This window comes from Oryx dammah, unplaced genomic scaffold (genome assembly GCF_014754425.2).
Source record: "Oryx dammah isolate SB20612 unplaced genomic scaffold, SCBI_Odam_1.1 HiC_scaffold_9, whole genome shotgun sequence".
NCBI classification, from domain to species: Eukaryota; Metazoa; Chordata; class Mammalia; order Artiodactyla; family Bovidae; genus Oryx; species Oryx dammah.
Window position 1 is genome coordinate 12757526 of NW_024070193.1, and position 27160 is coordinate 12784685.

The 27160-nt window shown below is 44.1% G+C and overlaps 1 protein-coding gene across 1 annotated transcript in view; it reads right to left on the bottom strand.

Moving 5' to 3' along the window:
- Positions 1-9076: 9076 nt before the first annotated feature.
- DCP1A (decapping mRNA 1A) overlaps positions 9077-27160 on the bottom strand; it is a 41930-nt gene continuing 23846 nt past the window's right edge. The window contains exons 5-10 of the mRNA XM_040247196.1: positions 25357-25495; positions 23353-23466; positions 17330-18079; positions 15338-15403; positions 13364-13582; positions 9077-13058 (exon numbers count right to left, since the gene is read on the bottom strand). Coding sequence (XP_040103130.1) covers positions 12978-13058; positions 13364-13582; positions 15338-15403; positions 17330-18079; positions 23353-23466; positions 25357-25495 — 1369 coding nt within the window. The 3' untranslated portion in view covers positions 9077-12977. The remainder of the gene's footprint in view (positions 13059-13363; positions 13583-15337; positions 15404-17329; positions 18080-23352; positions 23467-25356; positions 25496-27160) is intronic.

Genomic DNA, 27160 nt, shown 5'->3' on the forward strand with positions numbered 1-27160 from the left:
ATGCTCTGTGCCTTCCTGAGGCAGTCATTCTACATACAAATCCCTGGTCATATCTAACCTTCGGAATCAGAATCTCTGGCGAAGGATTGCTTGCTGTTGTTTAGTCACTAAGTTGAGTCTGACTCTTTACGACACCATGGACCAGCCCACCAGGTTCCTCTGTCCATGGGATTTCCCAGGCCAGTATACTGGGGTTGGTTGCATTTCCTCCTCCAGGGGATCTTCCCAACCCAGGGACTGAAACACCACTGAGCCACCAGGGAAGCCCTATGGGGCAGGGCCTAGGACTCTGCATTTCTATGAAGACCCTCAGGCAGTTCTGTTTCGGTGTTCTGCGAACTCTCCAAAGGAAAACACCAGGGAGACCTGAGTCCAGTGCCTTGCTGGTTGCCCCATGGGTCTGAGTGAAGCACTGAAACACCAGCGATGGTGGGGAGATGTCTGTGCCATGTTGTAAATGGAGTAAAGCAAGGTACAGAACAGCCTGTAGAGTGTGATCCTATTTTTGTCAAAAATAAACGAAAGCGTGCACACGCATGCATGTGTTCTCATGCACATGCATGTTCATAAGTGTGCCTGGGCAAAGCAGAGGCTGCGAGGATGCACTCCAAGTCACAGGGGACTTTGGAGGAATTGGGACCTTATGGTAAAAGCTATAATTTCCACCCGTGGAAGCTGGATAATTATCCTGCAGCCATAAATGTACCAGAAAAACCCACTGGTTAATTTTTCTCACTTCAACAAGAGTATTTGGTTTCTATGAATTTTTCTTTGGTTGGAACTTAGTGAACACTGTTGACTTTTATAATCTGGCCCCCTTCAAAAAAAAAAAAAAAAAAAAAAACCCATCCAGCAAAACGAAATTCTGTCTTGAAAAAACTACCAACTGGGAGATGCACTTTTATGAATGTGCTTTTTCTCATCATTTCTTCTGATTATGTAAAGCTGCTTCTGGGTTTCATAAGCCAGGCCATTGCCCTGGATGTTTTTGAGTTGGGAGCAAACCTCCAGGCAGTGGGGGTGCTCAGCAGTGGGGGCCCCTCCTGCCCTTGCCCAGCTGTCTGCATGAAAGGCAGGGCAGAGCTATCCTGACGTGCTCCTGCATGCCCCCTGAGTGGACACCACTGAGGCGTGAACGGGCCCTGAGCAGCTGTGTTCCTGAGTGACAGCACTGGGCATCACTTTGGCAGCTCTGGTCTATGTGCATGCTCCTGGGGCAGGCCTGGGCTGGCACTGGGGGCCCAAGCCAGCACTGAGCTTGCAGTGGAGCCAACAAGCCAGTCCGGGTCTTCAGGACACTTTGATTCACATCCAGGACTGAAGGCCCGTGGGGGCCTGAGGTGATTACTGTGTGAGTGTGTGTTTGTGAATCCAGCCTGGTGTTCCCTAACGCCCTGCAGAGGACCCATTCTCGGACACTCTCTAACAGGAGTGTAGGTTGATGAAGAACCAAGCTTTAATAAATCCATCTCTCCTCTTTTATATATATATATATTTTATTTATTTATTTGGCTGCTCTGGGTCTTAGCTGTAGCATGTGGATCTAGCTCCCTACCAGGGATCGAACCTGGGCCCCCTGCACTGGGAACTCAAGAGTCTTAGCCAATGGACCACCAGGGAAGTCCACATCTCTCCTCTTAGCCCCAGATTTCCTTCCAGAGGCATTTTTGGTGAAATGCTTCTTTTGATAATGATGCCCCCAGGAATGTGAGCTCTCACACAGTTAACTCACAGAACCTCTGACTTTTCTGATTTGACTTTTGTTATTTTTCTTGTTTTTTAAAACACGTTTCCCCCCTACAAAGGAAAGCATGCTCATTGTAAAAACCTGGAAGGTATAGAAAATTTAAAAGTAAACTAAAATTGCACATAATTCCACTCAAAGAGGACAATTGTTAAGTCATTTGTTCATTTGAGATTTTTTTTTTTGCCACATCATGATGCATGTAGGATCTTAGTTCCTCAACCAGGAATCGAACCCGTGTCCTCTGCAGTGGACGCTCGGAGTCCTAACCACTGGTCACTCATTTGACAAATATTGATTTATTACAGTTGTTACGTAGAAGAGGGTCAAGGGTTAGGGAGAGGGGCTGGAGAGTAGAATTGGGCATCCCTTCAATAGGTGTTTACTATTTTTTTTTTAATATTGTCAAGATCATATAAAACTTACCATTTTCTTTTACATTCTCCCATTAGCATTCTCAAATGCTTCAAAGACATCATATTGATTAGCTGTGAACCATCCCTTAGTGATGGGTATTTGGAGTGCTTCCAGGTTTTCACCAGGATATATTACCCTGCAGTTAACATGTGGTACCTAAATCCTTGTCCTGGCAGCTTAGCTCTGAACTGGGAGTTCTCAACAAGGAAACTTCTAAGTCAGAGGGTGGAAACCATTCTAAAGCCCTTGATACATATTTGGCAAAGAGCTCCCAGCAAGTCTGGTTCTGTGACTCTGGTACTTCTGCCTCTTAGTACATCCGCCTTAGACTGTGCCTGGGGGAGAGGGTGGAGGGAGGGAATCCAAGGCCCCCATAGCCTTGGATGGATCCCTCACATCTGTAAAATGGGCTCATTCTTACAACAAAGGTGTATTCTTGTTTTCCCTTTCTGTGCCTAGGGGAAGCACATTCAAGGGTGGGAACCTGCCTTCATTTTAACAGGACTGTAAGCTCTCTCTGGTAGTGGTATGTAGGCAGTAGGAGTGACTGGAGACTGTACCCTCCAAGAGAAGTCTGAGATGACTTTTGTAGATGGTTTTCTCCAGGACACATGCAAACTCTGGGACGTGGGCACTGGGCGGGCGCCCCATGATAGGAAGGCTGCTGCTGCTGCTAAGTCACTTCAGTCGTGTCCGACTCTGTGAGACCCCATAGACGGCAGCTCACCAGGCTCCCCCGGTCCCTGGGAGTCTCCAGGCAAGAACACTGGAGTGTGTTGCCATTTCCTTTTCCAGTGCATGAAAGTGAAAAGTGAAAGTGAAGTCGCTCAGTCGTGCCCGACCCTCAGCGACCCCATGGACTGCAGCCTACCAGGCTCCTCTGTCCATGGGATGTTCCAGGCAAGAGTACTGGAGTGGGGTGCCGTTGCCTTCTCCGTGATAGGAAGGTAGTGGTGGGGAAAGGGAACCAGGTATATATATATCCTTGGGTATACACTGCAGAACACACTGTTTTCCAAAGTGATTGCACCATTATATAATTTCACCAGCAATGGCTGCCAGTTCTGATTTCTGCACATTCTTGTCAATCCTTGTTATTATCTTGTCTTTTTTATTTTAATCAGCCTTGTAGGTGCAAAGTGGTATCGAATGGTGGTTTTGTCATTTACTGCTTTTTTTAAAAAAATTATACAAGTAACGACACATGTCCCTTGCAGAAAATTGGAGAATATAACCAAAATATTGCGACGGTCTGTTTTATGTCATTCAGCTATGCTGTAGTCCCCAATTATTCAATTAAACACTAACCTAAATGCTGCTCTGAAGATATCTTATAGATGTGATTAAATTCCATAGTCAGTTGATTTTAAGTAAAAGAGATTCTTCTAGATAACTTGGGTTATCTGATTCAGTTGGTTGAAAGGCTGAAGAAGAAAAACTCCTTCAATGGCAGTTCCACCTGAGCCCAAGGGTCTAGCCAGCACTTCCTGACAGGTTGCCCTGCAATATGTGACTTACCTGATCAGCCACCCCCACCCTCCCTGGCATAGAGCAATTCAATTCCTTGTACCAAATCTCTTAATATAGACAGTTTCTGCTTCTCTGCTTGAACTCTGATACACAAAGAGGAAAACTTCATCCCCCGTAATCCCACCATCCAAGGTTACCAAGGACGACATTTTGGTTATTTCCTTCCAGTCTTTTTTCTTTTTCTCCATGAATATAAATATTTCAAACAAGGTCATGACCCCTCTGGTTTACATCACTGTGCATCTTAAATTCTTTTCCAGAGTCCACGTGCTTTTCACCCCCAGGATTATCACTGGGCAGAGGAAGGTTATCCACTGGCCCCCCTTGGTTGGACACTGCTTTGGCATTTGCACTGTAACAAACAATATGTGTGCTTTCAGAACACCTAGCCTGGAAAATCCCATGGACGGAGGAGCCTGGTAGGCTGCAGTCCACGGGGTCGCACAGAGTCAGACACAACTGAAGCGACTTAGCAGCAGCACTAGCTTCCAGGAGAGAGGGCTTTTTTTTTTCTGGTTTTAACTGTGTGTCCTTGGCCAATCTCAGGACAAGATTGGGTGGCTGACCCTCTGAGTCACCACCAAAGGCCAGGGCTGAAGGCACCTGCCATTCCTAACAGGTGAGCACCAGGCTGGAGCCCGGCCAAGCCAGGCCCGCTTTTCTTGCACACAAAAGAAAAGTGCCTAGTCACTGCAGCTTGTAATCTGAGTAGCGGAGCCTGGGCACCTCCCCTGCGTTGGGAGCAAGGTGTCAACCCCCATCAGCTCCTGTCTGGGGGCACCGTGCCAGGCTGGGCTCCGATAGTGCTATTGACAATCGGGGCACTTCTGGGGCAGCTGGCCTGGCCTGAAGCATGGAGTGGGGAGAGATGTCACCTTGTGCCTTGTTCTCATTGCTCCTGTTTGCCTGAGCAAGCTGGGCAGCAGGGGTGGCTTTTGTACCAGTGGATATTACAGATGACCGTTTTTGTTTTGTTGTGGTGAGATTAAGTGGATTTCCTCCTGGGCAGTTATTGAATAGCTGAAGTGGTAGTTTTTTAGGTGAGGACTCTGGAGAAAGGCATGGAGAGGGATCATTTCCCTGTTCAGAGCCACACAGCTCCTCCTAGGAAACATTAAGCCGTAGGAGTGCTTGGCTGGGAAGAGCAGTCAGCAGTTATAGGAAGTCCCATGCCCGAGTTGGCTGCTCCTCACCCAGGGGAGGTGCCCAGGCTCCACCACTCAGATTACAACATAATGGTTTTTTTCTCCCCACCCCACCCTCAGAATTAGCAACGACATCTAGTCAGCCTTCCTTCTGGTGACTTTGAAAGAAAGTGAAAGTGAAGTCGCTCAGTAGTGTCCCACTCTTTGCAACCCCGTGGACTGTAGCCTACCAGGATCCTCTGACCATGGGATTCTCCAGGCAAGAATACTGGAGTGGGTTGCCATTCCCTTCTTTGATGAGGCCTCAAATGACATTTTGATTCACTCATGAATTTATTTGTTTGTTGCATTTGCCAAGGCCTGTGTGCAGGTATTGTGCTAGATATTTGGAGAAGACAATCCTGTATCAGTTCTCAGCTCACAGGTCATAGGTCAGTGGGGGCCATGCAGCTCTGTCCCTGTGATCTACACAAAGAATTGCCTCCTGAGGCTGCAGATCAGGGAAGGCTCTAAGTGGGAGGTGACCACCGACAGCCAATTTGCCCCAAACTGTACCTGTCAAGCTGGCATGGGTGATGGGGATTGAGACAACAAAATCATTGCAGATCTGGGCCTTGACTTTCCTGCTTGGCCGGTGTCTTGGCAGGATGCCTCTAATCCACTCTCCCACTTTCTCACCCTCTCTGGCTTAGGGCTGAGAAAGCCCTCTGAGAACTAAACCAGTGAGTGAGGAATAACAGAAGGGGACTGGGAGCAAGGCTGCTGTCACTTCCAAATGTGCTCCAAAATTCTCCGGGGACCCGAAGCCTCTCTCCATGGTCCACAAACCCAGAGAGAGGTGGTGGGCCTAAGTCTACTTCAATTCTTGCCTCTGCTGCCCTCTAGCTGGGTGAACTTGGATGGATGGTGTTTGGCCGATCACTCAATGGCCAGTTCCCTCATCTGCGTCCCCCAGGTGGTCAGGAGGGTGAAAGTCACTCTGTCCCACAGCGCCCGGCATCCCTGCTCTGTGCCACACTGTGGGTACAGAGAGGCTCCCCAGTTCGCAGTTTCCTACGGAGCCACAGTCTAAGGGGACAGGACAGCCGTGTGTGCATGTGGTGTCCAGCACTGCGTTTGAGACAGAATAGCTCTTACCTGCAGCCCCGAGGGGCAGATGGGGACCAATAAATAGGGTCTGTGTGTGTGTATGTGTGTGTCTCTCCCATCTTCCCTCTTAACTTCCTCTGAGGTTGAGCCACCAGCCATTGCACTGGTCCATCAGTTTAAGGGTGCTAAAGTCCCTGGGAGGCGTTAATAACCTCACCATCTTGGGCTGAAGCGCAAACAGCTCCTCAGTCTCCTTTTGGGCAGGAGCCCAGGGAGACAGAGCGGGCAGTGGAGGGGTGGCGGAGAAGGCTCCCAGGTGTGTCGGCCTTGGGCAGGCCCGCTATGGGAGAGCCACTGTCTTTTGTGGGGGAGGGGAAGTGTCAGAATGAAGGCCAGGGCTCCGATTTCTGGGGGCATCCTGAGAATTTGCGTAGTCATGCCCGAGCATTTACGTATTTAATATAGAACATCTGATTACAAATCACTTTAAAACTTCTCCTTTGTATTACAATTAAGATATTAATTTAAAAATTATGTAGGCCTGGGTTACATTCTCTGTGAATTCTGGGTCAAAATGGTATAAAGGTGAGGGACTTCCCTGGTGGTCTGGTGGCTGGGAATCTGTGCTCCCAAAGCAAGGGGCCTGGGTTTGATCCCCAGTCAGGGAGCTGGATCCCACATGCCACAACCAAGACCTGGCACAGTCAAAGAAACAAATTAAGCAAACAAATACTTTTTAAAAATGGTAAAGGTGAAATGACAAAATATTTAAAATAGGGTGAGGTGCCTGCTGGGGTGCACGCAGCCCGTGGTGCAAACCACAAGGTAACTGGCGTTGCCAGCACCATTCCTGGAGCCCCCTTTCCCATCGGGGGCCTGTCAGGGTAAGGGGTCAAGTGGAAGTCAAGGAAGCCTCTGGGTGTCAGCAGGACAAGAGAGGATGTTAGCCTGAGAGGCTGGAGGGCTAACCTCTGGGGGTAGGGACACCTCAGATATTGTTGTTCAGTTGCTCAGTCATGTCTGAGTCTTTGTGACCCCATGGACTGCAGAATGCCAGGCTTTCCTGTCTTTCACCATCTCCCGGATCACCATCTCTCAAACTCATGTCCATCCAGTCGGTGATGCCATCCAACCATCTCATCCTCTGTCGTCCCCTTCTCTTCCTGCCTCAATCTTTCCCAGCATCAGGGTCTTTTCCAATGAGTCGGCTCTTCCCATCAGGTGGCCAAAGTATTGGAGCTTCAGCTTCAGCATCAAGTCCTTGCAATTAATATTCAGGGTTGATTTCCTTTAGAATTGACTGCTCTGATCTCCTTGCAGTCCAAGGGACTCTCGTCTTCTCCAGCACCACAAAACGAAAGCATCAACTCAGATGCCAGATACAGAAACAATAAAAGGGGTTTGGGTCACAAAATGTGTAGGGATCCAGATTTTGTACTTGCTTCAGAAGCCAGGGCCCCATTACCAACACTGTGAGAAACTCCACAGAAAATGGCGTGTGGCTTGTCTCTAGAGCTCTGGCAGGGCTCAAGCAGTGCCAGTCTCATCTTTTTGGAGTGGCAGGGACCTGGGTACAAAGACACCAGTTCCTATGGAGTGTGGCTGCCTTCTCGGCTCCACGTTTTGGAGCTCTGTTCAGATGCACGGGCTGACATCAGTCTAACCAGAGCCTGTACCCTTTCTTCCCCTTCTCAGGATGACAGAAGCTGGTGTGTTTTGAGCCCTTTCTGGAGGCTGCACTTTGAATGGCCTCCTCCTCCCAGGGATGTGGGGAAGATTAACAAATAATGCACACAATCACACAGCACACAACAAATGTTGGTTATGATTACTCACGGGAGTGTATTTCAAATTTATTCCAACTTAACTGAAAGAAATGTTTGTGAAACATGATGTGACTGTCATGTTGCTTTCATTATCACCTCCTTCTGAGCCATTCTACCAGTTGGGCATAACATATCTCTTAGCAGCCATCCGTATTTATTTGCCTGAAGTGATGTGTGGAAACCCCATCCTCCAGCCAGGTGGGAGGCTTATGTCATGAGCTCTATTTGCGTTGAGTATGGCAGCAAACTCTAGGAGGTTGAGGATCTTGAATGGATTTAAGCCCTTTAGAAACCTGTTGACTTCTTCCCATTACAGATAACAGAGACCCTCAAATGCACTGTCTGAAAGAGGGAATGCAGGCTGGGCTCCAGGGTTTGCTTGATTTAGTGACTGTTTCCTGCTGCTCTTCCCTTCTGCTTTCCAAGAACCCTGCTTCATCCTTAGAGGAAACCCCATGGCTGGATTTCCAGCTGCTCATCCAGGAGAGACAGGCTGCTTCCTGTAGCTCTGACAAACATAAAAGCCCCAGCAAGAGCAATCTAGAATAATTTATCATGGAGGCAATGGAATCAAGAAAGGAATTCTAGACCAGCCCTCCAGTCTGCATGGCTTCAGGTCCTTAACTCAGTGCTGGCTTAATAAGCAGCAGCCTTTGGCACATCCTTGTCACTCTTGGCTTCAACTCCCTTCTCTCTAAAATGGGTTATTGTGAAGATCAAGAAAATAGTCGCAATGTTTATGTGTTGAATGAGCATGCATTAATGGTGCCTGAGTGTGTGTTTAAAAGTCATAAAGCAAGGTTTAAGCATATGCTCTGCTCTATGAAAGCAGGCAGGTAAAGCAAACATTTTAGGGAGAATTTCATTTGGAAACGTACTGGGTTGGCCAAAACGTTTATTCAGGTTTTTTCTGTAAGGTGTTATGGAAAAACACAAATGAACTTTTTGGCCAACCCAATACTTAATGTGAACAGTTATCAGGGACTTACATGATTAACACTTTTCTACCCTTTTCCCTATTTCCCATAACAATCACAGTTTATTTTCTTCTCTCCCCCTTTCCTTCTTTATCAACCTACACACCAGGCACATGAATTGAGTGAATCTGAGAAGTGACTCAGAAGATAAAAGTCCCCTATAAAAGACTATTTCTTGTCCTGATTAGACCTGTTCCCTCTATCTGGGGACACCTTCTAGGAATAAATGCATTTGTTTTGTTCTCTCACCCCACTCCCTCTCAGCAGTAGGAAGCTCTAGCACAGTGTAGCAACTCATCCAAAAGTTCCTATGTCTTTAAGTTCAATAAAAACACAATTAAAATTGAGTAGGTGCTAAAACTTGGTTTTGAACTTTTATTAAAAAAATATATTTGCAAACATATAAAATTTAGGATGAAAAATGCTCATCTGAAAACAGGTAATAACTTAATATTTGCAAACATACACAGATGGTATAAAATTCATACCATTAAAACTGTTGCTGCTGCTGCATTGCGCTCATGGAACAAAAATCTTGCCACAGTCCCAGAGCTTCTCACGGCCACATTCAGGGCAATGAACCTCTGGTACACTGAAGGTCATGAGAGCCACATGGCCAGGGCAGGAATACAGAATAAAAACCCACTGAGAACATATATTTTAAAAACACGTTTCTGAAGGAATCACACAGATAAAAGGGAAACACAGCTCTGCATTTCCCCCTTTCAAAGTGAACGGTATTGCATCAGAGCATTTCAAATGAAGATGTCACACACAAAGCCAAGTGAAACATTGCACATGTCTCTCTTGCTGAAAAAAAAACAGGCTCCTGGAGGCCCCGGCCCACGCAGGGAAATGTTCTCAAGCACAGCTTCTAAAGAGCTCAGTGTAAGTTGCTTTACTTCTTTCAGATCTTAACATTTTAGACACCTGAAAACGCAGGGCGCTACTGGTTCCAGCAGACCCTTTGAATACAACTGAAGAAAACCAAAGACAGGTACGAAAGAAACATGTGCTCAGCAGCAGCAAACGTGCAGCAAGAATGCAGGACACACGTCCCTGTGACTCCTTGTTTTCACTCACACGGACTGAGCCTACCCGTGCCTGTGCCGCCTCTCATTCCTCTGTGTTTCATTTTGCTCAGAGTTACAGTATGATGGCTGATTTTGTTTTTTTAAGCAGTTAGGCACCTTCAATTTCATGTTGCATTATTAGTAATACAATGGCAGTTACGGCCTCTACTACCAAAATGAGAAAAATGTCAAACTACATTCTTTGGGGAGGAGAGTAATAAAGCTGCATGGTTTAAAAATATTTACCTAGTAGATCTGATGGGGTTTAAGATTTTTTACAAGAACACACAGGTGGAAAAAGAACAATTCTTGACATGCAAAATCGGGTCCTATTCTCACCTAAGCCTGTGCCTCCTCTGGCAGAGAAGTACCCAGGTCAACTTGGGCTCTTAACAAAACCCAGCTCCCAAAAGCCTTCCTAAGTAAGCCATGGACATTCACATTCACATGCAGATGTCATGAATGCTTCTCCTGGAGCTGACAGTCACTGGACAACATGGGATTCCAAGTCACACCTTACCAACCTGGGGGGAGACGCACAATGAGGAGGAGCTTCTGCCTTAAAGGAACGAGGCTGTTGGGGAGGTGGGAGTCCACTCAAAGACACCACAGTAACTGCAAGAAAAGAAGAGCAGGGCCGCCCACTCGGGTGAGGGGCTCTACAGACAGACACAGTGACCTAAGTGCAGGGCACCTGGAGTTCTGCAAACCTAGCAAGAAGCGTCTCTGTTTTGGTGTCCATTTGGACTCAACTAAGGTTTAAAACTTAAGATTCCAGTAAAGTTACTGCAGCAATGTAAACATGCAACCTAAACTAGCATGAGGTTCTGGACAGAAGTCTGAATGAGGGGTAAGGCAACTGAACTGTGACTTTCAGCCCAGGGTCATCCACTGCCACTGTTCAGGCTTGGCCCGACTTCTCTACTGACTCATTCTGGCCTGAACTTCCTGGTTCTCATGACAGTGAACCTCTGGCTTCTGAATTTTCAAAATGCTTTGAATACATAAATTTGGGAGTTGAAACAGGCTTACCCTTTTCAAGTCTCCACCACTTGGGCACTTAAAAGTTTACTTTCACACTAAGGAAACCTCATCCCAGATTCTCTACTGTCTATCCTATTCATTCCTTGAATTAAAGGGTGAAAATGAACAGATTTGATTACAGACCCTCTTCAGGACTGTCTCTCAACTGTCATGTAATATTGACCCTACTCAAAGCATCATTTCAACTCAAATGTCTATCATAACAAGAACCCCTCGATTCTTCCGCTTTCCAAAGCCCACAGAGACTTACACCTGGGATGCGTGCTAGCCTGCCAGGGCAACTGTCTTCGGAGAACAGTCACGGCTGCGCCCTGGACAACATTTCCTGGGGTTAGCGACATTTCACACCTTACTGTAACTTTCTCTTTCCTGGGTGATGCGCAAGCAATTAATTTTTGGTTGCTGAATTTACACACTATCTTTGAAAACAAACTATTCCTAATTCCTAATTGAGTATGAGAACTTAGAAGCTTCCTTGACTTCTGCACAATTCACAAATAATACTTAGACATAATAGAAGACACTAAATTTGGAAGCAGAAAAGTTGCCCAGGAAGCACGTTTAGATTAACAAAAGCCAATCAAGGTATTCTTTATGTTAAAAAAACCAAAGAACAGAAAACAAGCGCAAACTAAAACAAGTATGTAATTCACAATTAATTTTCTAAAATCTCAGCTAAAAGAAAAAAAACCTATGGATTTATGATTGAGTTACCATTAAAGCTTAAATGATTGTTCCCAAGGAACCATCATATCTGTCAGCATTATTCACAGCTAATCCTTAAGCTAGCTGGTTGAGCCAATTGGGTTTTTACCCCATCATTAAATAGTGCTCAGAAAAGTAAGCAGTGCATTTTAATTGGTTAAATACTACAAAATGACCTGTATCATAGAAACGAAGACACTTTCATTCAAAGAATATCTTAAAATTACTATTGCTGAAATAAATCAAATCTACATTAAAATATTACTAATCACCATTACATGCCATAAAAGAATAAATATAAATCATGGCAGATCAATAGCAGCATAACAAAGCATCTTTACATATTTTCAGACTTTGGGCTGCAGAAGTACTCACAGCCTAAGAATACATTGGTAAAGTTCCGAATATCACACTTGGTTTTTAATTCCATATTCTATAATAAAGTAAGGGCAGTGTGAATAACAGTTCCCTTTTCTGCATAGCTTTAAAACTATTCTCAGTAGACTTGAGGAATGGAACCAGAATGGCTTTGTCAGATTGGTCCACTGGTCCTTTTGTCAAAGTGTTAAGGGAAACAATTAACAATGACTTCTCACTGTGTTTAGACAGAAAAGGAAAATAAGGCTATGATTCACACACAAGCTTAACATTTTCAAAACCACTGGAGAGTTTAACTGAAAGTGAAGATTTCTGATAGAATTTGGGTCTTACCAGTCCCAGCCTTTACTTCAAAGGTGTGCCACGCCTGCTCCCACCTCAGCACAGGGCCGGCAGGGCCCTATTCAAACACATCCTCACAGTGGAAGCCCTCTGCGTGGCATCACCGGGCACACTTAAAAACAGAACAGATTAATAAACTTCAGAGCTTTTAAGGCCCAAAAGGGGCATTCGTATAAAATACACTTCACTTGAACAAACCAGTCCTCATCTGCCAGCTTAACCTCTGACCCTTAAAACGCGAAGCTACTTTGCACAGAGCTGACTTCTGCTCTGTTCAGAACTTGACTTCCAGCCCAAGGCTCAAGTTTTTAGATGGGAGTGCGGGAGGGGAATTAGGGGTATGGGCTGGGCTGACTGCCGCAGGGCTGGTGACCTCTTTTCCCTAAGACCTTGAATAGGAAAGTGAGCTGAAAATCAGATTCCTTATTTCACAAACTTGTTTAGAGCTGATGAAAACACCCACACAACTGAACACAATGGTCTTTTTTTTTTTCCCCCCAAAACAAAGGTCTGCTGGTGATGCTTCACAGTGAAACCTCCATTATCACTGAGAACGTCACTTGGAAAACATTCTTAAGCAATGAGTCTCCTTCTCATAGGCTCAATTTTAGAATTCTCAAAGCTCAATGTTCCGTTTAGAAGTTTCCATGATGAGGCCTGCTTGTTTCTGAGGTCGACATCCTGCCTTCAGGATTACTCTGCTCTAGTCATAGGTTGTGGCTGTCTCTGTTCTTGGTCAGAACCTGTAAGTAGACTTCATGAAGTGTGCTGAGGAAGCTGGGATCATTCTGGAACAGATGGTCAGGTCACAGTTACCTCCTTAGAGCTTACTGTCATGATAACAGCTTAGGAAGAAGTTATATACATGCTCTGTATAACTAATTATGCCAAGAATCCCACCACCCAGAGACAATCATGAGGGATATTCTGGAATTCACAAAGATCTATCTTTCCACTTCGAGAATTTTCCCACAGGGAGAGAGAAACACTGGTCTTAGCTGGCCTTGGATTTTATGAATTGACTTTTTAAAGAATCATACAATTATTTTTTTACAGAATGAAAATCCAAAGACTAAACTAATATTTTACATACCTTGATTAGATGTATTAATGTATCCTGGAGCTGAGACTTGCTGAGGATAATGGAAGGCTTTCTCTGATTTTCTGTCATCCCAACGGTGAGAGGAGAAGGGGAGCTGGCTTTCCTCTCAAGGTCTGAGGACCTTGTAACTGTCTGCTGGAAAACACTGGGGGACAGCAGGACTGAGGGCGCTGCCGAGGTTGTTGCTGGAGCCAGAGGGGGGCCTGTCACCTGCAGGGGAACAATGGCCATTTTGCAACGAAGAGTGTGGGAGCCAGCAGCCAGGCCCAGAGGAGGGGCGCTGATAACAAGCACAGGCAGCAGGAGACTGGGACGCAGAGCCCAATGCTGACTATTCAGAGTTCAAGATAAAGGGTCAGAAGTGGCATCTAAGCATTTAATGTCTGGTTAGGAAGCTTGTTAGCTGAAGGATGAGGAGCCCATTTACATGATAAGGGTGGCCTAGAGCTGTTATGAGAAGCCAAGCCCCATCACTACAGAAGGGGAATCTGATAACTAACAGCAGGGTAGGCACAGTAAGAACAGTCCTGAGATAAGTTGAATATGTAAAGTTTTTCCATGAGGGACACAGAAATGCTTGGAGGAGGGTGTGAAGGAACTTTCTGAGGTGATGGAAGTGTTACATAACTTCTCACTACCCAAGAGATATACGTGTATTAAAACTCAATTTAAGAAATCTGTATTTTATTATACATAAATTTTAATTCAATAAAAAGAATTATATGAAGCATCAGTTATATGAAATTATATGAAGCATTAGTTTCTTTAGTCGTGTTCAATGTATTTATTATGCCACCATAGTCATCAAAGACACAATTTTAAAAACATAAAACTAACATTTACCTCCTTCTTTCATTTAGATATACTTCTGGGCTAACAATGGCTAACCAGCAGAATACACAAAAGAGTAATAATATTTTTTTTTTGAAAGTGAAAGTTGCTCAGTCATGTCCGACTCTTTTTGACCCCACGGACTTGTATAGTCCATGGAATTCTCCAGGCCAGAATACTGGAGTGGGTAGCCTTTCGCTCTCCAGGGGATCTTTCTAACCCAGGGATCGAACCCAGGTCTCCCGCACTGTAGGCGGATTCTTTACCAACTGAGCTATGAGGGAAGCCCATTTTTTTTTTTTTTTTTTTACTAATTCTCATATTTTGATACACTCAACAAGAAAACTATATGTATTTTCCCCTCCTATCTGTCACCCTCCTCATTTACAAAGAACCAAAGCTGTCTGTAGTTTTGAGAGTGCAGTTTCTGGGTTCTGAGCCATCTGTGGTTATTTTTGGTGCAACACCGGGCTGAGAGATCACCAAGAAGTGGTAAGCCGATCACCACACAGCAGGACAAGCTACAAAGAAGACCTGCTAAGAGCAGTCAGAAGGTGGCTTTCGTTTAAAATCTTAGGTTTCAGGAGAGGTGTTAAGGCTCAAAGGCAAATGGAACCTAAAAGTTTAGGAACTGAAAAAGATGAGTGTGCCTGTCAAAGCTGGTAGGGAACGGAGGATGAGGACAAGTTCTAAAAAATGAGGCAGGGGAGAAGCAGCAAGGCGCGGAGCACGCAGGCCTGGGAGGTTCTGTCAACAGGGCAATGGGAAGCCGTCGAGCAGGGTGGTGACACTTCCTCGTTTACTGGGACACCACAGTTCTCCCAGGGCAAAGACTGTCTCCTATCCGTAGGGACAGGGCTGACTTGCTCTCAGCAGCCACCCGTTCACAACACAGAGGGAGTGAGTCAGTGCCCCTGCCGTGGCCGACCTTGCCCTCCCATACACACACTCAGGGAAGACATCACTGAGGACGGATGACTTGAGGACTGCAGAGGCCACAGCAATGAGCTCTGCCTGCGGGAGCGGGAGGGGACATTTAAGAGGGGCCAGGGTTTGAAAGCTGAAACGTTTCACTTCACACTCAGCAGAAGAACTTAAGACATACTATGCTCTTTAGAAAAAGGGGATCCTTACCGGGATGGCACTGGATAACACCTTAGGCTGGGCAAAAACTTCAGGATCCTGGTTTTGCTGCATAGACTGCAATGTTTAAACAGAAAAGATGAACAGATGTAGCAACTTTTCATTAAAGATTTTTTAGTTACTGGGGAAAAAATCTAGGTTAGCAGCTGTAAGGAGGAGTTCAAGCATGACTTGGTTCCTAGATTCCTGAGGGAAGTGGCTGACCAGAATTTGTCACAATGCAGGATAGGAGCTTCAGGACAGCCCCCAACCCCCTTCAGTTCCACCAGAGAAAAGGGGTGTGCAAAGCCTTGAAAACGTCTCTACAGAAAAAGCTGAAACCTGGGCCTCTTATAAGAGCGGGGACAGACCAAGCATATTTTGCTGTTGAGACTGTAGAGACGCAAGATCCTGACAGCATGAAGCCTCCTGATAGGGCGGTTCACACTCTGACAGGTGGCACTAAACAGTCTCACACAGAGCCACACACTTCCAGTAAATGCTACACCTATTCCCTGGGAGACACAGAATTTCCTGTAGCAGAGCAAATACATTAGGACTCAGTGCAGTCCCAGGTCCTGAAATTCGATATGGCACATAAATGAGAAAGAACATGTTTGTAAGCTTCCTCTGCCAGGAGGCATGCTGGAGAGCAGGGTGCTGTCCCAGAGGCCAAATCTAGAGGGGTGGTATTCACGACTGCTGGTTGTACTTCTAGAACAACAGGAATAGTGGCAGCAGACACATTTCAGGGATGTTTTATCAAACAGAACATTCTCGCTGCTCCTATACTGCAGACAGAAACAGCAAATATGACAATTTAATCATGTAACCAGGACACTAGGTTTCTTTTTCTGTACAGAATTTTAACGGAATGAAAAAACACTCCATTAACTAAGAAATATTATTATACAGAAGAGCCAGTATAATATTATTTGGTAAAATGTTCAAGAGCTTGGGATTGTAATAATTAAAGGGCATGAGACTAAAACTCTGAAAGGCTCTACCCCCTTTCAGTTCTGTGATCTTGTACAAGTCACTTCAACTGTGACCTGATTTCCTCATTTGTAAACTCACCAACCTTCTAAGTTACTGAGGGACAAACCTTCTTCACCCCTATAACCAAACCCCACCAAGGCCCACTCATCCTCCTTCTTAATAAAGCCACATGTCCACACGCCCAGTACAGGCCCCCACCCGCTCAAGCCTAGGTGACTGCCCCGACCTCCGTTCTGATGGGTCGTCGTCCTTCCGTCATCTCCTTGCCCAGCATGCCACCCTTGGCTCATGCACTTAAAAGACTCTCCAGGACCCTCAGAACAAACCTCTAACTCCTTGACACTATTTACAAAGTTTTACTCATCACCAATACCTGCTCCCCCATGTTTCTTTACACACAGATCCAGACACCACAGCTCAAGTTCAACAAATGCCCTCTCGTGTCTAGGCTTCTGCACCTGCTATTTTCCTTGCCTTCACACATCCTTCCTACCTCTAGGTGGGGCTAATTTCTACTGAGTCTTCAGATCTCAGCTGACGGGCAGTTTCCCGAGGAAGCTTTCTTTGACCTCAGACCTCCAGATGTGGGGTGCTCTTACGGCACCCCTAATGCACCCGGCACAAGGCGGGCACTCAGAGTACTGAGGGAGCAGGGGATGGAGCAAAGTTTGGGATAATCTGGATCCATGGTCTTGAGTCAAATAAGGACTCCTAGACGTGTCAGGCAAAAATAAACAAACAAAAAAACATGCTAAAATGCACACCCAGGAAGGAAAATACAATTTCTCAGCTTTTATCAGCTGAAATTATTTTGGGAAGTGGAACTGAGTTATACCACCAGTTACTGATGGTTTGGTTGATCACTGCAGGGCTTCTCACCTCTCCTTTCTTCTAGCCCCTTACACACTCAACGGTTGTCTCTTTAAACAACTCTGTCTCCTCTCAATCAAAATCCAGTTTCATCCCACTAGGTTACAGCCACCCAATCTCCTGCCCTGCCAGTACCTGAAGGGGAGCAAGCACCATGTTGCTCAGGGAGGTTGAGGCTCTCGCTGCTGTCGCTTTAGGGGAAGGCTCTATGAAGCTCTCAGGGGTGGCCAGCTGGCCAGCTGCTGGAGAAAAGCTGGGTGCTGCTGCACCTTTCCCAAGTGACTGTGTCTGTATTTGGTCATGCTGCGGGGTCAACCTGAGTTTCTGGAGAAGATCAACACTTGGGAGAGATGGACTGGTTGTGTTTGTCACGCTCAGCGGGGCCCTGAATGGGCTCTGGCTGGCAGTCAGGCTGGCGTGGCTCAGCTCGGGGACAGGCTGACTCAGGAGTGGAGACCTCTGCCTAGGTGTGGTCTTCACTGTTTGCATCATGGTGGTTTTTCGGGGTAGGCTGGGGGGAGCCTGTCCAGTGGAAGCTTCTGCTGGTAGACTAGGACTCAGCACAGAGTGCAATGGGATGGCATAGCTGGGGGCCTGCTTTTCACTGGACTGAGTGATGGAAGCAGGAGTGATTAGCACCGGGGGGGTGACTTCGGGCTGGACTGAGGGGTGGGCAGCAGGATGGACACCCAGGTTTTCCGACTGGGGGGCCCCTCCAGGCTCAAAGGAAAATGGTAGGAATGAGTTGGGCTCTTTCTGGGAGGCATCTCCTGGCAGCTTCTCCACTTCTTCTGAATCCAGACCCACAACTGTTGGCTGTTCCTTTGACAAAGAGGTTCCAAATAATTCTTCCACCGTCAGATGTTTGTGTCCAGATGGAGCAGACTGAGAAACAAATCAAACCACCCAATGAGAGAAAACTCTTGCAAACCAGCATAACTAAATTTCTTTTCCATCAACCAAATCAGTTTGCAGAAGCAAGGATAGGTGGAGTCTGAAAATAGGAAATGGAACAAGCTGAAGATGTCCTCAGGATTAAGGCCAAGAATGCACCTGGTATCCCCAAGGTGGTGAAGAGATATCTACATTTGTAATAAAAATCAAATTTTAGGGACTCAGGTGATCGTTTAGAATTCACCTTTTTTGCTTCGCAAACAGATGTAAGGTAAAGGGGCAATTACTTTGCTCAAAGTTAATTTGCCCCATGCCAGTCACATATGGTAGGGAAATCACATTCAAGAGGATATGAGGACCAAATGATGATCAAGCAATCCTACCTTTATGTTCATATTTGTTTTATTAAAAGGCAGGCATTGTACCTTAAGGACTAGGCCTCAAATACCAGAAAATAAATTTAACTATTAAAAAAAATTAAAATATAGGTGATATAACATTATATTAGTTTCAGGTATACAACATAGTGATTCAATATTTTTATAGACTGTACTTCATTTAAAGTTACTATAAAATATTGGCTATATTCCCTGTGCTGTACAATTTATTGTTGTATCCTATTTATTTTATACATAATAAGTTTGTACCATTTAATTCTCTACCCCTATACTGCCCCTCCCAATTTAACCAGTTTTTAAATAGCAACCTTCCAATTCCCAAATCACAGATGCTGAAGGAAAAGGAAAGCATTTAAGCCTGAAAGCGTTAAACTTACTTATATTTTAGTGATCTTGTTTACTGATACCACTCCAATGATTCAGAGGAGCTATGTTCATAGTTCCCACTTGTGAGCTTTCTTGCACCCTCCCTTCAAGCAGTATTGCTGAATTCATTTAACCTTTATTTGCTGGGTATGCAGAGGGTGCCAGGCCCTGCTCTGACCTGGGCCCAAAGGACTCCTTTCATCTATTTTATTTTCTGGCTGCACTGTACGGCTTGCAGGGTCTTAGTTTCCCAATCACGGATTGAACCAGTACTCTCTGCGGTGGAAGTGCAGAGTCCTTCCCAACCGCTAGACCCTCAGGGAAATCCCAATTACGTAGCTCTTAACCACCATATTCTTCTACATATACATATGTATGGGTACACACACACACCAACATTTAGATATACCTACTTTAGAAAACACAGATCATATTGGAATGATCTTGTAGAAATTTAAAAGTCTTTTCCAGTGAAGAATACTATGTTATAAGAAAAGGAACAATCAAAAACCAGACATGGAGAAACCTCACCATGAAATATACCTTAGGCTTCGAAAATGATCCAGGTAGCAATTTTTATCTATCTAGTGGAGCAAAAACAAACTCTTAAAAAACTAAAATTATCCACATTTACATGTGAAATGTTTCTATACTTGAACTTAAGAACAGGTACGTCTGCTCATTTAAAATCTACTTCATATTAAAAAACGAAGTCATCTGGTAGTGTGCAAAAGCAGCAGCCAGTTTCCAATTTCTCCACGCTGCCTCCCTGCAACATCTGCCAGGCCAGAGACAGATTATTAGACTTTATGGAATAGGCTGTGTGGTAAAGCATTAGGTTTCAGAGGTACCTCACGTAAGGCAGAAGAAATGAGGTTACAAGGCAGTAAGAATGATCAAAGACAGAACGCTCACTGTACAGGAGGCCCTGTACTACACTTTGCATGCATTCCTCTATTAATCGGTGAGGGCAGTACTATTATTACTGCCATTTATGGATGATGCCCAAGTACAACAGAACCAGATGCCAACCTAGTTCTAACAAGACAATCCATATTCTTAACCATTATGCCACTGCACCATTATGTCCACCGTGCAAATGACAGGTTATCTAATCAACTGAATGGTGATATGATCCTTCGGAAAAGAGAGGTGCAAGTAAGACCTGAGTAACTAAGAGCGGGTGACTGGTCAGACTGTACCAACTTTTGGAAACATGTAACTGGCTGAATTAGTCACTAGGGGCTGAGGGGGCAGAGCATGTGTCTTTACACAAACTCCCCAAAGCTTTATTGTCTCTGAGCTGGTTTGGACAGGACCCATTCCATTCTTCTCTGCCTCTGACAAGAAAAACTGGCTGCATTCCTTTAGTTGTTGGGCTTTATTCATGGATTCATCTTCCATCATCCACAGAAAAGGTGAAATTTTATTCTTTACTCATGTCTGAATATACTTACAGTCTGGATTCTGAGTTCAGTAATGCCTCACTTAAATCAAATTTTAATCTGACCATTCCCTTGTGAAATGGAATTCAGTGAGTGACAGTATGTATGGGACTGAAAAAAAATTTTTTTTAAGAAACTATATCAGGTTTTCCATTGTTCTTCTCTTACCCCACAGCTCTTGCTGTTTACAGAATTTCATATTTCTGTTTGAATTTACTGTGTCCATGTCAGATTTCCTACTCATTAGTGCCCTGGGCACACTAGAAGGTGTGATTATTCTTAACCACAGGAACAAAAAACACAAAAACAAAACAAACTAGGGAAACTGTCCCAAGGAAATTTTAGTAAGTGAATAATGAAACTGAAATAAAATGAAATAAAATTTAATACTATTAATATTAAGGCTTGACAGCATTATTTGCTCCTCAGCACTAGATGGCAATGTTACTAAACCAATGTACTACTCTGTGTACAGGGCTGGTTATGGATCTGAGCTAATTTCAGACAATCACGTGGCTCAACAATATCCAGTTCTCAGTATTTTACAAAATGCTGTCACTTCGGCCTATAAAATGGAGTCTTTTTGAGTTCATTTTTTCACTTGGGTTTCACAGTAAATCTGTGAGTCAGGTACTGCCAGAATCCTTAATCCCATGATTCAGAAATGAAAGGGAAAGTGACTAGCTCACTGGACATTCATGGCTGATAAGCCAGACTAGAAGGAATTTGCTCCTCTACTTGCTACTTGTCTTAACACATATTCTTTAAAAATTAAATTTTATATAACACTTTCTCTTTTAATATACGTTTGATCTTCAGGATCTTAAATTCAAATACAGTAAAAATGGAGCAAAGAAATGTAGTATACAAAATCTGGTTTAAGTAATTTACCCCCTGCGTCCCTAGAAACATTATACATACATTGCTTAGGAATGTAAAATGATATAGCCTCTTGGAAAACAGTATGGTAGGGCAATTTCTAAACTAAAACTTGCAGTTATGAAATTACCCAACATTTGTACTCTTGGGCATTTAACCCAGAGTAAAGGAAATTTAGGGCTTCCCTGGTGTCTCAGCAGTAACGAATCTGCCTTCCAATGCAGGAGACACAGGTTCAGTCCCTAGGTCGGGAAGATACCCTGGAGAAGGAAATGGAAACCCACTCTAGTATTCTTGCCTGGGAAATTGCATGGACAGGGGAGCTAGCAGGCTACAGTCCATAGGGTTGGAAAGAGTCAAACACGATTTAGTAACGGAAAGGACAAAGGAACAACAAAGGCAATGTGTGTACAAAAATCTGTATACAAATATTCATGGAAATGTCATTCACAACAGCCCCAAACTGATAACAACACATCCGTCCTTTAACGGGTGGATGGTTAAAAATGTTAATTCTACTCAGCAGTGAGATTCGGAACTATAATATACATAACAATTTCAATGAATCTCTTCAATGAGTTATGCTCAGTGAAGAAACATACTCCCAAAAGGTTATATATTGTGTGATTCCATTTATAGAAAATTCTTGAAATGACAGTGTTATAAAGCTGGAGACATATTAGTCACTGCTGGGGTTAGGGATGCCAGAGGAAGGCTAGGAGGGTGTGATATATAATGGGCAATACAAAGGATTCTTGTGGTGATGAAGTCTTCTATCTTGACACAGAGCTCTACATGAGATAAAATTGCATGGAACTAAACACACACAAATGAGGCTTCCCAGGTGCTGCTAGTGGTAAAGAACCCGCCTGCCAGTGCAGGAGACATGAGAGACATGGGTTCGATCACTGGGTCGGGAGGGTCCCCTGGAGAAGGGCACTGCCTGGAGAACCCCAAGGACACAGGAGCCTGGAGGGCTACAGTCCATAGGCCTGCACAGAGTTGGATACGACTGAAGCAACTTAGCATGCACGCAAACACACACGTGCATATACCCACAGAAACGACTGTGAGTAAAACAACTGAGGAAATGTGAACGAGATGGGTATACTGGGCTAATATTCTGGTTGTGCTATTGTACTATAGTTTTCAAGCTGTTATCAATGGAGTAAACAGGCAAAAGGGACATGGATCTTTCTGTATTATTTCTTATAACTGTATATGAATCTGTAATTATCTTAAAATAAAAAGCTTAAAAAACTATGGCTTTTACTTGATATCTGTTCACTTACCAAGTCATCAGTTTTAAAGAGAATTACTTCATAAAAATATAAATAATAAAATAAAAAGAAATAAAAACAAAGAGAACAATTCCATTGAACAAATATTTATAGTGCTGGGTGCTAAGGATACTGCAGCAAACAAGGCAGGCAAAACTGCCTGCCCACTATGATACTCGGATTCTAGTGGGGAGGAGACAATCAAAAAAGTTAAAAAAACCACAAACCCTGATAGCTGCAAGAAAATAAAGCACAGCAGAACAGGGGGAGGGAAGGATTGTTATTTAAAATAGGATGGTGTGAAAGGCCCTCACCTACACGGAAGACACTAGAATGGGAGCAAGGTACTTCTAGAAGCAAGTCTTCCAGGCTGTAGGGACTATAACTGCAAAGGGGACTATAACTGCAAAGGCCTGTCCTGAGGCAGGGGCAGGTCTGACACATCCGTGAAAAGGTAGAAAAGTCTATGAGGCTGGGAACAAGGCAGAAAGATGGAAGATGAGGCCAGGGGTAGGGGGGCCAGATCAGATAGGGCCTTAGGCGTTATTGCCGTGACCCTGGCTTTTATTTGAGTGAGATGAGACACCATTGGAGGAAAGCCACGGTCTAACTTAGGTTTAACCAGGATTACTTTGACCCCTGGGTCAAGAAGAGGAGAGGGAGTGGCTAGGGCAAAAGCTGGGAAACCAGATAGGAGGCTACTGCAAAACCCGGATGAAAGACAGTTACCCGGACCAGGGGAAATGACATGAGAGGATGACATCACGCTCCTGCCTGTACGCACATGCTCTGACAGATGATCAACGGATCAAGCTTGTACCGCATCAAAACCCTTACAAAATGCTGACTCTGTGTTAGGTTACTTTGGACAAAGCTAGGGCTTGAGCTGTACAAACCTTATCTTGCAACCCAGATGGTGTCTCTTCTAGCGTCTCAGTGCTTCCCAGATTGGAGATCTGAGTACTTGGCTGCAGCCCAGGGCTGGAGATATTTGAGTCACCCATCTGATTCTTAAATTAAAAGGAAAAGTACATGTGAAAAAACTTGCTATCATTTGGTTTACAAAACAGCATTCAAGGTTACTGTTAACAGAAATATCATTTTAAAAGTCAAGGATAACCCCCCCCCCCCCCTCGCCAAATGCCAAATGTTTGCTTTGGACCTGCATGTAAATATGGAAACTAATTGGACAATAAAATTTCTAGAAAGCTAAGCACATGATTTTAGACAATAGTGTTCATAATAACTGTTATTTTTATAACCCCTTTAAGGACAAGAAAACAGCATCACTTTATTATATATTTTTTTCCTTTTTTTTAAGTTAATATATGGTAAAATTAACTTTTGAAATGTATCACCAGACTTCCCTGGTGGCTCACATTGTAAAGAATCTGCCTGTAATGCAGGAGACCCTGGTTGGATCCCTGGGTTGGGAATATCCCCTGGAGAAGGAAATGGCAATCCACTCTAGTATTCTTGCCTGGAGAATTCCATGGACAGAGGAGCCTGGAGGGCTACCATTTCTTTCACTTTCAAAATTAACTTTTGAAATGTATAGTTTTGTGTACCTATTACCAAAACCAGGATATCCGACCTCCCCAAACTCCCTTGTGCTATCCCAATGCAGTCGTGCCCTTCTTCCACTCCTGGCAACCAGTGACTCTTCTCTGGCACTAGTTCCATCTTTTTGAGATTGTCATCTAATGGAATGCTGGCTTCCTTAACTTAGCATAATGCCTTTGAGAGTCATCCAAGTTGTTGCATAGATGAATCTGGCAATCTCCCAAGTCTCTACCTAAAGATAAAGGGTCTATCTGGAACCATCTGAGGCAGAGGAGAGCTCATCCAAACACTAAGAAGTGAATTCATGGGCCGCTGCTAAGACTAACACCATATGATTAAATGACAGGCGACTGTTGACAAGCAACAATACTCCTGTTTAAGGAAGTGCCACCTATTTATGGATGGCTTCAAAAATAGAAAGAACACATTATGAAGGAAATATCAAAGATTTAATTAAATCCCCAAAGGTTTAGTCTTAATCCAACCACATAAATTTTATTTACTTCATACCATACCAGAAGAATTTTCTTTACAACAGTAATTACTGCACTGTCCATATTTTCTACCTTTGCAATGTGCATTAACCAGAAATCATGTCTGATTTTTATACTGCTCATGTGACCTAGAGTTCCTTTGCAGCTCTGCACACAGGAACAAGGCTTCAGTTCTTTCTTTCCTCTGGAGAGGACTTGCTTCCCAGCCTGAGGAGGAAGGCGGGCCACCTCCTGGGGTGTCTGCTCTAGTGTGCAGCAGCTGCACTTTCTGTCCTATGTGGCACCTTGATCTCGTCCTCACTGGGAACGGGTCACAGAGCTCTCAACTTATTAGCTGTTACCACAACACAGAAAGGTCTCTATAAAAACAGAAGAAGGCATCTATGTAGATAACCCATATCTCATTAAGGGTATGGGAGGGAATTTATGGTAATACATGGTAACTTAAAAGCTCAGAAATGGTTCTTGAAATTTATTTATTTCATCCAGTTTCCTAAGAATCAATGAATTCATTATAGAGATTGCCTTTTCTATATTAATTTTCACAGATCCGTAAATTCTTCATAACTTTAAACATCTCATGGGTTCTAATATACATTTCTTTACCCAGGAAGTGGGACCTTTTATTTTCCAAAATCCTTTTCTCCCACAGTAATTTTTAAGGAACAGAAAAAGAACACTCTGAATTTTCAGAGGTAAGAACATCCCCTTCCCTATCTATAAGACAGGTCTTCTTTCCGAACTACTTATTCCCGCTGGCCCTGGAGGTGACCTCCCCAGTCCACCAGACCCGCCATGGGCCTCCTCCCTGCTCTGGTTCTCCTGCTCAGCGCACAGCCTCACCCTCTCGTACTCATCCTTGGCTCTGCTTAGCATCTCCAGGATGTCGATGGGCCTGTGGTCACTGCAGCCGTTGGCCTGGCTGGGACTCTGCTTATCCCGAGCTGCTTGCTGGGACCGCCGTGTCTCCTCTTCTACCACGCTGGAGGGAAAGAACCAAGTTTTAGAAAGACCTTTTTTGACACAATATGACCCAAGATTTTGGCGTCCATCTTCCAAGGATACTGGAAGACTGCCTCATGGTAACAACACCTTCCTCACAATGCAGAACACAGAGCCTCAGCTACCTCATCCCAGTAAGACATGACTGACTACTTTCACCATCTCACTCACAACAGTACCAACCAATACAGTTCACCATTAGAAGGCCAAAAATACAGAATTCCTTTCCAGATTTGGTAGAAGTAGATACTTTTAAAATCTACTAAATTATACCTTATTTCTCTCTCTTTCCTACATTATCTCAGGATCAGTCAAACTACCTGGTAAAGTAAATCTGAAAATGGACAATGCGACCAAAACAAAGGAAGGCTGTTCAGGTGAACCACTCCTATGGAGAGGGTATATTAATAATGGGCAGCAAGGAAAAAGCTTAGCATCTTGAAAATGAAGATCTTGGTGAATCAGCAATAACTCTACAAGCAAACAAAAGATTTTCCTTGTTGTCTCCTTAAAAAATCACTAAGTGGGTAACTAAGGTCAGGGTGATTGTGGCAATGTTCTTTATCTTGACTAGGGTTACTTAAGCTAATTTTGCACTTGAAAATATATATTAAAAAAAGCATGAAAGTCAAGGTCTAAGTCAAGGGCTGTGGTCTGCAAATCTATCTGAGGGGTTTAATTTCTTAGGAACATGCTCTCTCCCTGCCACATCTTAAAGTCTGAAGCAAAATGTGAGAAACTAAAAGTTACCAGGTGAGCACATGAATGTTTTACTGCTTCTTATATTTTTCTTAAAGCTTGAAATTAATGTAACAAATTTGAATAAGATAACGAATCTTTTTTCTTTTAAACATCCATTCAGGTTTCAAGTCCAACTGTAATGAACAGGCCTACTTGCCATGGGATAGTATAGGCACAGTCACAACTTGATAATTGAATTAATTTGAAAACTCTCAGACAGTGATGATGACAGGCAATAAAACAATTCAGTAGTAAAAGGCTTTTTTTTTTTTATGGACTAAGAGGCATAGAACAGGGTACCCAATGTCAGTTTACTGCTTTAAAACAGCCTGCCTAGGAATTCCTATTAGTGTGTGTGGGATGGTTCTTTTATCTGAAAACATCGGATTAAACAATATTAAACACAGATTTTTTTTTAAAAAACAGCAACATTATTCTGAGTTTTTAACAAGCTACAATGTATTATGCTTCTCCAAGGATGGGTTTAAAGCTTTCCCCAAACTGGGAAGTCCCTGGTGGTCCAGTAGTTAGAACCTCACACTTTCACTGCCAAGGGCCTGGGGTTCAATCACTGGTGGGGGAACTAAGATCCCACAAACTTAGTGATGCAGCCAAAAACAAAAAAATGCTTATTATTTAATACTCAGTTGTAGGCCACGCCAACCATCAAGGACTGGTCACACAGCCCGTTTCTACCCATCACCTGCTACACTGTCTGGCTTACCCATGCTAGTATTCACCTCTCTCTGACCTGGACTGGATTTGTGATCTTCATTCAAAAGAAAAACATTTCTAATAATCACCACTGTTCATCCACCCAAAGGACTACCTTATAAAACTGCTGAGAGCAGAAACTGGCTGGCGGCATGGAAGGCACACCCAGCTCTAGACTCCAAGGCCTCTT